This window comes from Schistocerca cancellata, chromosome 8 (assembly GCF_023864275.1).
Source record: "Schistocerca cancellata isolate TAMUIC-IGC-003103 chromosome 8, iqSchCanc2.1, whole genome shotgun sequence".
Lineage (NCBI taxonomy): Eukaryota > Metazoa > Arthropoda > Insecta > Orthoptera > Acrididae > Schistocerca > Schistocerca cancellata.
The window spans coordinates 124,755,015-124,767,350 of NC_064633.1; the positions used below are offsets into that span (position 1 = coordinate 124,755,015).

At 36.6% G+C, this 12,336-nt stretch overlaps 1 protein-coding gene across 2 annotated transcripts in view; it reads left to right on the plus strand.

Moving 5' to 3' along the window:
- Positions 1-12,336, plus strand: part of LOC126094705 (secretory carrier-associated membrane protein 1) — a 60,943-nt gene that overhangs the window by 3,570 nt on the left and 45,037 nt on the right. Inside the window, exons 3-4 of one of the 2 annotated variants that reach the window (XM_049909234.1) lie at positions 2,814-2,984; positions 11,889-11,967. In XM_049909234.1, the coding sequence (XP_049765191.1) occupies positions 2,814-2,984; positions 11,889-11,967 (250 nt within the window). The remainder of the gene's footprint in view (positions 1-2,813; positions 2,985-11,888; positions 11,968-12,336) is intronic. The other variant, XM_049909235.1, reaches the window with a different exon arrangement.

Genomic DNA, 12,336 nt, shown 5'->3' on the forward strand with positions numbered 1-12,336 from the left:
CAATTTCTATATTTTTGGAGTCCTAAGAAAGACATTTGTGGCAGTCAATTTGCTTTGGACGAAGTGCACCTCTGAGTACAGTTGTGGTTCCATAGGCAACCACACACATTTTTTCCATAAGACAGTGGCGAGTTTGTCTCAGAGCGGTATAAATTATACTTTAATTATTTCAAAAGTTTTCTTACTTTTCTATCTCATTTTCATTTGACTGCCCCCTTATATAAGTTTGCGAATGCAATTACTATTTTAAAAAATAAGCATTTCAGTTATCTACAATGAAGGAAGTAGCTGCTATACTGTTATCACTTATATGTATTCTCCAATACTATAGAAATTTTGCTAAATAACATTTTTTAGTTCTTATTTTAAATATGTCATTCTGCTATTCTTTAACTTTTTTTGGTATTGAACTGACAAGAATTTTCTCTTACAGCACTTTTTGTGTCACTTGGTGTATACTTCAGAAAATTGTTTCTGGTTCCTATTTCTTATCTTTGCACTTGATTGTTTAACACTAACAATTCATGAGAATTCCTGGTGTACCTTTAGAAAACGTAATTCCATAAATGTAGATACATGGTAGGATCAAGATTTTAAGTACTGTGAAAAAGTACTTGCCTGATCCTTGATGTGAGATTCATTTGATTATTTTTATTGCCTCCATTTGAAGAATAAATGAATGGTTTGCCAGAGTGGAATTTCCTCATAACATTAGACCATATCTTTTAGGCTCTGTAATAGTGCAAAGGAGGTTCATGGCACTGCTCCAATATTGTAGGCAGTTTTAATTATTCTTTGAACATGATATAACTGAATTGAGTGTTTTAACAATTTTGTATGTTCTTTCCACCTTTAATTTAAGAGCAAACGAGGCCATTATCACTCTGCATTTTGAGTGCTATTATTTACCTCCATCAGAAACATCTGACAATTATTGTTGCCAAAACCTCTCCACAAGTGTGTAAAATGCCCGTAGACTTGCATGGTAACTGTTGCAGAAGTGTAGGAGAAGTGGCTTAGCCATTACCTCATGTTTCCACAATGGTTCTGAGACTTCACAGTAGTTTGTTAGTACTGTACAAGGTATAAACAGCCATTGCCAAACTGTGATCAGAAACAAGCTTAGCCATTAGCCACCTGGTTGCAGATCATACTGCTAGAAACCACATCATACCCCCCTCTCCCCCGATTCTCTACACACACACACACACACACACACACACACACACACACACACACTCTCTCTCTCTCTCTCTCTCTCTCTCTCTCTCTCTCTCTCTCTCTCTCTCTCTCTACTCTTATTTTCTCACTATCCTATCTTCGTATTATGCAATGTGCGTAACTGGCAACATTCAGGGTCAACCGAAGTGTCAGATTCCACCTGCCGGCTTTGACCTGTGACATAAGGCTGTTGTGGTGTGTGATGTCATGACGGCACAGAGTTTAGTTTGTGGGAGTGGTGTGTTTGTAGGTGTTGATTTGATGTGATCGGTGGTGCTCTATGGTGGTGTGTTGTGTGGTAGGTGATGTTTTTGGTTTAGTTTGCATGTGTGGCATGTTTATATGTGGCGTATTGTTGCGGTCAGAGGTTCTCTTTGGTGGTGTGTTATGTGGCATGTGGGGTTAATTTGTGTGGTAGCATTGCATGTGTATGGTATCGGTGGTGACGGTGCTTTCAGCGGAATATTTTTCAGTGAGTTGACAATTTTGGTTTTGTTACGTCGACATTATTGTAGTTTTTTTTTTCTGTTCGTAGTGTGTGAATTTTGGTAAATCACTTTGTCTTTGGAAGGTATGGGTATGACTGACAAGGTCAACAGTTTTCAGTTGCTGGCGATGATGAGGGACAGTGCGTTGTCTGTAATAAAATTTATTCATCTTATCGGCCTGTTGGCTGAAGTCGTGAAGTGTTGAATGTGCCGTGAAGAAATCAGGCTTATTAAAGTTCCGCTGTCTCTGATCAGGGATGGCTATATGTGGAGATGCTGTAAGGATAACAGGTCGAGGGAAAGTGTTAGATTCCAATGTTGATTTTCTAGGTTTTTTAGGGGATTGTGGTGGTGGTGAAAGTTTTGAGACTTATAGTGTGGTATCTGTAGTTGTTGTTGACCTGTATAGGTCAACAGAAGTGTTAGATTCCAATTTTGTTGGTTTGTTGCGCTTTTTGAGGTAGTGATGATTGTGGACGTGGTTGTAGTTTTGGGTTTCATGATTTGGTGTTGGTAGTTTCTGTTGACCTATGTAGGTCAAGGGAACTGTTATATTCCAGTGGATATTGTTTTTAGTAGATTTTGGGAAATCTTGTTTTTGTCGTTTGGTTTAATGGTGTGTGTTTATTTTTAGTTCGTCCCCACCCAAAAACCCCAGTTTCCACTGCTTGTCCCATTAGTTTCATTATATTTTTGGAGGAATATGTGTTTGATGGTTTTTCGATCTATTTTTGTGTTTGTTGTCATGTTTACATAATGACGCCATAGTCGTGATATGGGAGTTGTTGTGAATGATCGTTTCCACCATATTGGTGACATCATTGGTCAAAGTAGACGGGTGGAATCGGATGTTTCCGTTAACCCCTGGAACTGTGGGAACCATTGTCACTTCTCTCTCTCTCTCTCTCTCTCTCTCTCTCTCTCTCTCTCTCTCTCCCCCCCCCCCTCTCCCCCCTCCCTCCCCTACAGTAATAAGATCAATGTTTGTCACTCAGTGCATCTCAGTGGCTCTTGTTCCATGACATTAACTCCCCTGCTAATTAGAAATAAGTATCTCCTTTGACAATTGCTGGAAAAAATCGTGTAATTTCATCTGTCATTTGGCAGGTACGAGGTGCAGCGAACCCTCCGCCATACCTAAATGCCAGTGCAACACAACCAGCAGCTCAACCAGCCATCATGCAGCCAACGCATGAGGCTCCACCCCCGCCATATACTCGAAGTGGTCAGCAAACTCAGCAGCAACAGCCACAGATAACAACAGCAGAATTCCAGGTTTGGTTGTGTGTTGAGTGAATATTCTCATTAGTTACAGATGAATTGGATACATGTGTGGTATTTGTCTGATTGATGAATTATCAGAAATAAATCTCTTCTGGAATGTTCAGAAGTTTAAGATTAAGTGATGTTAAAGATAGTTAGCTTTACTTCAAGAAATCTTATTTTTACATGCTTCTGTGCAGGAACTCAAGGTATGTACGTACTAAAATCACAGAATTTTATGGCATAATCATAAATCTTTGGAAGGCTGTTTAGACTAGCAATATATCTGATTATATGAAGATGATTTATTTGCTTCACAGCCCTGGCATTGCAAATCTTGTAGATACTTAGTTTCTGTACCAGTTACAGTAGCTGTATTGTTTGTCACAAAGTACATTAGGTTAGCTCTTACTACACACTGTTTAACAGTCGGCAAGATTAAACATTTATCCATTGAACTTAAATGTGTAAAGCAGTCTTCCAAAAACTTTGTAGTGTGTAGCTGCCTTATTCAAAGAAGGTTAAAGCCATAATTTTTTTTTTTCTGATCACAAAAATGATACAGCAAATTCTTTTGAGTTGCTCACCACAAATGTGTGTGAAATTTCTATGCCAGACTGGGAACTTAAGAAATAACTGAAAGGTGATTGCTAAATTCTCACAGCAGTTGTATTTGGACATCTCACAGAAAGCTCTCGGTACCATAACTGAACGATTGAGAAGTATTTCCAGTAATGTATTGGTGAAGTTTCATTTCTTTCACTAATGGGGAGAACGTTTCACTCACCAGTAAATTACCATAACGCTATAAATGGCCATTCAGTTATACCATAGTCTATTTGCTTTGTCTTGGCTGGACTGGAGGTTGCATTACACAAATTGTACACAGATTAAATGGGAAGAGAAAACAGAATGCTTTTTAGAATTTATTTTAATGTTCGATCTTGGGCAGTCAAATACATTAACAATTATAAACATCCAGTTAGAAATAAAACAAAAAATCAAAGATAGAAGTCCAGGTTTTCCAGCCACTCAAATGCTTTGGACCCAGTTTGACATAGCTTTTACAGGCAGTCAGTGAAAGTGCTCAAGGGGTAGACCTGTAGGGTATTGTGGCACTGCCTGTGCAGTCGCAGCTTTGGAGACTCATCACCAGCTGTATAAAATATCATATAATTAGATGGCTCCAAAAGGTGGCACATTTCTTTTCCTTAATGTCTGTGTATTTTCTCCTGACACTGCTTGGTGAGTAGATTTGTTATCAGTCAAGTTATATTTTCAGACATGGATTATTTTCATTTATGTATAAAATATCAGTTGTTCTCCCTGTCTTGCACCTGATTGGATTCAGTTTTTACCAGGTGACATGATGGAGTTTGATGGTTGTGGTTTTGACACTCAAGAATCTTGATATGGTGAAGATGCCCACTTAAATTTCTTATACCCATAGAATTGAAAGTGCTGGTTAATGGGCTCATGGCAATTATAAAGGTTGTTCTATGAAACTTCAGTTTGGTAATAAATCCTTGCTGAATGGTATAGTGTAGGATGACTGGTAGTTCTGATTCGTGTCCATATTAGAATGATTACTTGCTTTCTTCGTATGTGAGGCGGAGTGATGCTGCTAAGTACTGAGAGCCACTGAGCTGGCTTATGCAGATGTGTACTGGGTATAACGCACCCTGGTTGTCAAAGCTGAACATCTGGGTGTGTGTAGGAACTGTTGAGCCATACAACTGAACACGTTCCACATCATAAGTTTCTCCATGATATTGATCAATGGAACATGTAACTAACTAACTTCTCGAAGTGTTTGTGCCAGTGTCCCGCATAGTTATAGTTAACTTTTGTTATAAATTATTACAGCTCTTCACTTTTGCAGCTGTGTTCTGAAGGTGGTGTCAGTCTGCAAGTGGTCTAGCCAAAGTGATATCCCAGAGTCTTTGGATTACTGTTGTATTCAAATACACTGTCTCTGAATATTACATACGGATGAGTTTGCATATGTGTTACTAAGATGGAGTTCTGAAACTTCTGTCTTCAGTGATTTGGTTTTAGCTTTCATGTCCATCCAATACATGTGTATCCTCTATCATCATTTCTTCTGTCCCAGAGACAGCTCTTTCAAGTCACTAGACTGATATTGTCGGCTTACATTCTTAAAGTGGATCTTCATCTAGAGAACTACTACTGTAGTTGCCTTTTATTGCTTTTTTTCTTAATAGTTGGAAGAGAAGTTGCAGGCTTCTTATAAATATTCAGCAATTAAATGACTGTACAATTAATCAAAATTTGAATATTCAAAAAATTCTGTGGTGTATGATTTCAAATAAGTTAGAACATACAAGCCAACTTCATTGTTTACAATAGTAATTGGTTTATTTTTGTTGTTGCATGCATTACTCCTTACGGGTTTTGGTATTGAACGGGTTTTGGTATTGAACGGTACTGGAGTAGTTCCTTCTTAAAGTTGTAAAGGTTTTTCTGCTTCATTTAACATTACCCTCAGGATTTTCTTAATTCATGGAGGGCAAGCCCTCCTAGATTTTTTATATTATGAGTTTTGTTGCACTTACGTCCATTTAACCAGTCTTCCCATTGCTTCTTTATTTGTACTAAAACGTGTGTTTAGGCTTAAATGTCTCCACATGGGTTTAGTAGTCTCTCTACAGTTGATTCCATCATATCAGCATGTGAAATGAAATGTAATCATATACATGCTTTGTTCATTGTTATTGTGACTGTTGTTAGAGATACTTCTGCTATCTTTAAGGGGAACACATTCTAATTATCTAACCCATGTTAATTTAGGCAAGTATTTGACCCATTTCTTAAAAAAAAAAAGAGAGAGAATTGCTGCAGGACCTTAATATTTTTACTGTATGTTACATGATGCTAATAGTCAACTGTACTAAAATCTACTTTATCAATATTATACTTTTAAAGAAATACTTTTTAAATTTATTAACAAAAATATTAAGTTTTTTCTGCAGAAAATATTTTTTTGTGAACTTCCTAATGAGGAAATATTAATATAGTAGCAGAGGTGGCTTTTTGTTATGCAGAGTCTCTGAAAATTTCATTCATTTATCTATGATAGTTTCTGATGTAATGGGGCATATGTACTGAAAATTTTAATTTGTGAGAAATTGGCTTTAAAGAAAAAACTTTTGAAATTTGTTACTTGCAGTTAATTAAAACTGTCCTGCTACATATGATGGCCCTTCTTTGGCCTCCAGCAGGTCTTCCAGCTTCTTTTTCACTTTCCTGGATGTTTGTGTTACTTTCTTGGCCATATTAGATGCAGACCTGTCTGCATCAGCTATCCTCATTTTACCACAATGTTGCAGCCCCGTGACCATATTTTCACCAGGATTAATTCCCAGCTTTTTCAGTACCCAACACTTTCCAATATTATCACAATTGAATGTAATAACACCATCAGGAACTCCTAGTTTCATTGTATGTATGCCTACAAATACAGTTTTAGGAAGGTGGTTCCAAATTATGCTGTTGAAACATTCATTTGGGTTCTGTGTCTGCCCATGCAAACATTTCCTTAGGTCAGGATGAGCCAAATCTCTGAAAATAGGTTTAATTGCTGTAATAACAGCAGCAGGAAGACAATGCTGGTGAGAATAAGATTATCCAGTTGCCTGTGCCCTATTGTATTTGCACCATGAATTTTCTCCTGATGGACACAATCCATGATATGGCTTATTATCGGCAGAGGACTTACGGAAGAATATGGCTCAAACATCTCTCTTCATTGCCTCCAGATTTTCTTTATTTCTCCTATTTGCCTGCCCATAGTATACCTGCAAGTTTTCTATTTCAGTTTTAGTTAACCAACTCTGTCCGGTCAACAGTTTTTCATATTCTAATTTTTTCCCTCTCATATCAACAGTTAGTTTTCTCAGCCTTGTTCCCAAACGTTTTTAAACATGGCCTACACATTCTATTTTGCTAATAATGGCATCTCCACATGGCTTGGAGTTCACCACATTGTTGTATACCTTACTGTACGCCTCTTGTTTCTACAGAGTGATGAAATTTATTGTACTCCATGAACTTCTATTCCACCACTTGTTCCTCTAAAATTAGCCACACAGATGTCTTCTTTATATTCATTGACTTTACAACATTTGCAATATTTAGACATTATCTCCACATCTAACACTTTACCGGTGTCTACACTCGTGGCAGTCACTACTCCATTCAGAGAAGTATGTCCTCTTTTCTGCCTACTTCCATCAAGTGCAACTGCAATATCCGAACATCCATAATTTTCCTCCACTGCTTCCCTAGCCGCCAGTTTCATGCTTTCCTTGCAGACCCCACATACAGCTTTCTCTAATATTGCAGTCAGTTGTTCAAATTCATTTGGTGGTTGATGTAAGTTCATCACTGAAGAAAATGTTCTCCCTGCAGCCATGCCCTTGCCAATGGATCGTAAGGCATAAATTAATCTAGTATTGATTTCATAAGGGCCACTTGCATCTGGTTTTGAGGAACTCATAAATGAAATCACAGCTGAGCACTCTCACAAATTTTCACACTCTGTGTCTCACCACACTGTCTACATTGTACAAATTTAGAAATTACATCTGAGAATATTCTCAAATTTATGATGTTACTGCACCCCTTATCACTTACAGTACATTCGTTGTAACTCCCTTGAAATGGTGAGAGCTTCTTTGATGATGCACTTGTAATTCAACAATTAGAAACAACATTTCCAGGTGACATTACCTCTTGTACAGAAAGCTTTGTAAATTTGTTTCCTCTAAACTGTCATTTCTTGAAAATGCCTTTACGTTTTGTCATTTTCAATAAACACATGTAAAAAAGCACTGCAAACGTAAGTATAACAACTACTCGCAATCACTTGAACAAAACTAATCGTGTGTTTGAAAGCGTGTTTACAAACAGCAGAAGCAAAAGAATACCGGCTGTTGCATTCCAAAGATAGCCAACACACTCGGGAGTTGCTTGAAAAAAAAATTTTTCAGGAAAATCCTTTTCAGAGTACTTAAATAAAACTTTAATCTATTGAAATATGATGAAAACTGAAAAGCATTTTTTACCTGTATTACGGTGTGATCCCCTTAATTGGTGTGATTTTGGATTTTTCTTTTTTGTCTAGTATATATTCTTAATGTTCTAGTTCCTTAGTCATGCAAATATTGGCTGAGATAGTGATTTTGCTGCCAGTTCTCAGCATAAGTTTGTTCTCTCACCATCTAAGAATTGGTCCTTCAAAATTTCCTTTTTTTTCCTTTAAAACAAATGAAAACAAATTTTTAAAAAGGTCTTACTGTAAAAAAGGTGATTTTTATCACAAAATGTCTCTTGTGTACTCTGTAAAGCCAAAGTACCTTTAAAATGTGAAGTTTGACATTGCGGTTAATTTAAAAGGGTGTTGTAGGCAGAGCACAGTGGAGTCTCCTTGACAGCATAATGCCATCTTCTAGTAGTTTACTGAATCTTCATTCTTGAACCTGCACTCATTCTTCAGCAAAAAAGTGAAAGAAGTAAGGCATTGCAAAAAATTTCTAGTGTGTTGAAGCTACTGATAAGTGTAGAATTTGTACTAGAATTGACAAATTTAATTCATGGGTTCTTGGACTTGACTCTGTTATCTTCTACAGGAAAGTGTCCACAGCGCCCCCCCCCCCCCCCCCCTTCTTTTATGCTATTAGTCTCTCTCTTCTTAGTCATGGGTTTTTGCTTCTAATAAGTCAAGGGTGAAACCTGTATGCCTTTAGTGTACCCAGTTGAATATTAACTGAAATTTTCCATAAAAATAGTTTCTTATTCTTAAATTGTCATAGCACATTTAAAAAACCTAAAACAGTTCAGTCACTGCAAAATGCCATATTAAAAAAATCCTTGCCCTTGGATTTGCATTACTGAAGCTATGAGTGCCATTAGCAATTTCATGGAGTGCTTTGGCACATTTGTTAGTATCACAAATAAAAATCAAAACCTTAGTACTCATTGTGGATATGTCCCAAGTACTTTTACAAGATAAATGCATATAATTTATTCAAACTATAATTACATCAGGAGGAATCTATAAAGGAACAACAGCCCAGTGTATGTCGTCTTTAATGATGATGGCCTAACTGGAAATTTTCTTGCTTTTCTCCCTTTTTTATTTTTCAAATTCTTTACTAGTTGGGGTGGCACATACATCTAGGATGTCCTTACGATATCACTGTAGATAGGATTATGCAAGGCTTCAGCTCCAGTAACATCGAAGCTCAGAACTCCAATTTGTTCGTTTCTCATCGAATTCACTGCTTTAGATCATCATGTGAAATTACTGTTTTGAAATTCTGCAGACTAGCGGGCATGAGCAATTGTCTTGAATAGAACATTGATGAACCAAATGTGGAAGAGCCATGAGGTATGGAGAATTTTTTACAGCTAGCAAAAGGAGTTGGAGGCTAGGAACATGTGGTCAGATAAAGCATCCTTGAATGTATGTGGTGATAGTTGGATGTTGTGCTCCATGATTTCATGAATTGAGTAGGGGGAGGGGAGATGGGAGTCACAAGATTCTTCGAAACGGTAAGGAAAAATCTCTCACAAGGGGAGGGTCTGACAGGTGGGTCACAAATTCTGATGAAGTTCTGCAAGCACATTCTACATTTAAAATAGACATGTTTTGGCTTTGTTAGACATTCCCTAGTTTTTGAAAAAAATGAGGTCAAAGCTGATGATGAAAACTGTATTTTTAATGTTGTACATTGAAATAGCATCTAAAAACAAACCTTTTTAGTAATATAATATGGAGACCAAAGTTAATAATGTTAGTTATTAACATTTTTTACGTTTACCACTGCAGTTTGGTTATCAAATTGTTCTAAGTGTTCAGAAGTGTGATGTTGGCGGTAAAGGCATTAGACAGTCAAAATGCTCGTCCATGTTCAGTTCTTGGTTGTTGTTTATTTTCATTTTACATTTCAGTGTAACTGTTAATATACTGATAATCTGAATACTTTTCTTTGTCCCTTCCTCTTTTTTTTTAAAGGGTAAAACATTGGGAGCTGTGATTAATAAAAAGTTAAGTCTGTATACGGTACTGACAGTAATTTTCTTTCTGATACATAAAACTTGTCATAGAAGCAGGCAAAACATAAATACTTCTTGCACCGTGTGCAACACATGAATGAAATATTACCCCAGTGGTGTATTTTGCTTGACATTGTTCGTGGAAACATATGATTCACATTGCTAAAAACAGATCTTTCAGATATCAATTTGGATTTTTTACCAAGTGTATGAACGCATATTTTGAAAGACAGTTGTGGACAACTGGTCGTGGACCAGTCCATAAATTTTGATAGCATCCACCCTATCTTTTAATTCTGCACTCTGCTGTGAAATTTTGAAATGATACAATAAAATTCTTTGCCTGTTGGAAAAAGTAAATGTAACCCTGTTGACAAAAAGGGGTACATTTTGGTAGTATCACTCACAGTAAAAGTCAGTTCAGCATTGTCACCTAGCAAAGTCCTATTGTGGAGCTTCTTGTATCACAATGAAAATAACTCTCAGTACATTATATATACTTATTTGACTATCGGACACACCTGATTTTTTTTGCTTAAAAAAGGGGGAAGATAGGTACTCCCATTATCACATACACTGAAAAAATTATTGAATGGAAAAAAGCCACTACCAAGAACTGAACAGGGACCAGTAGTTTGGTAGTCTAATGCCGTGATCACTTGACTGCCAATCTCTCTCTGGCAACATGTTGAATTATGGGTATTGAAGATACAGCATGAAAACTTCAAAACATTAATAACACAGACTTCACAAACTTCGGACCATATAATACATTCATGAATAAATTTTGTTTCTAGACAATATTGTGATGTATAACATTGAAAATACCATTTTCTGTCATTAACTGTGACCTCGATTTATTTATTTTTCAGAGATAAGGGAGTGTCTAGCAAAAAGCTGTGACACCTTTGTCGTTACTTTCGGTATGGAACATCCTTGCAAAACTTCATCAAAATCGCTGGCCCAAATTTAAGACTCCCCCCCCCTTGTCAGCACTCTGCACCTTGAACACAATTTCTTGAGCTGTAATGTGCAACGCTCAAAATAGTTCATGTGCCAGTACTACTTTAGTATTTGATGACCTACATATCAGACCAACTTTACTTTTTCTTGGAATTGGTTTTATGGCTGTTGGGGGCAGGGAAGGAATTATTTTTTGCCATTGATCATCCTTCAATCAATAACACTCACAGATTTTTATTTAGAGACATCAGTGGACCATTATTATCTTTTGTTATTGGATAGATGACACTCTTCTGCAATTATGATGGAGAGTAGAAAATCAGGTGTTACATGTCCCTAACTTAGAAGTCTTCATAAGTGGGTACAAGTAATTTACACCTACAATTAAGTGCACAAGTTAATGATTTTCCAAAGTTACAATCGGCTGTGAATTGTTCACATATAATTGCAAGGTTGCTGACAAGGACTGTGTTATGAAAAGTTGACAGGTGTAGTCTTCAAAATTCATTGTAACAGTTGGCGAGTTGCCACTTCCATGTGTGGCAAAATTTGAAATAGATTGTGAATATATGCCTAGAAAGTGAAATAAAAATATTTACCACAATATTCCTTAGAATCATTTCTAAGACCAATGCCGTGCATCAGAACATTAGTATGAGCATAGTTTATCTTATTAATAGCATAGTTTATTCTTCTTATTTAGCAAAAATTTAGAAAATGCTTTTCATTTACACATGAATGTCTGACAGTATTCATGTAAAGAAAATTATTGGTAAGTTCAAATTTTGTTTGCTATTAGAAATAGGATGTTTGAGGAAATAGTTACTCTTTCTTTCCAATAGTAATTTAATCTCTTTTTCTGATTTTCCACAGCGAAGACAGGAAGAACTTGAAAGAAAAGCCCAGGAGTTGGCCCGCAGAGAAGAGGAGTTGAAGAATGCACCATATAATGGTAAATTGCTTTAATAATTTTAATTCTGATAGAACATTTATCTACTCTGTTGAAGCTATGTAGTGGTTGTTACATGTATTACTGGTAGTGAAATGTAAGGGAATTGTGGAGCATTCACCTGGAGCTGTCCAAAAGTGGGTGAAAATGCTGTTCACCGAAATTACTGACATTCTTAAGGCAGGTACACAGTGGAATTAAAATTTGTTCATGAATATCCATTTCATTACTGTGCTACAATTGAAGTTATTGGTAATGAGTGACAAAGGAGATGGACTCAGCATAAAGGTCCTTGGGATGGGCCCCGAGTAAGTTAAGTGGTGAGTCTTGGATTAAATCAGTATACATTGTTTATAAGTGAGAGTTTGACAG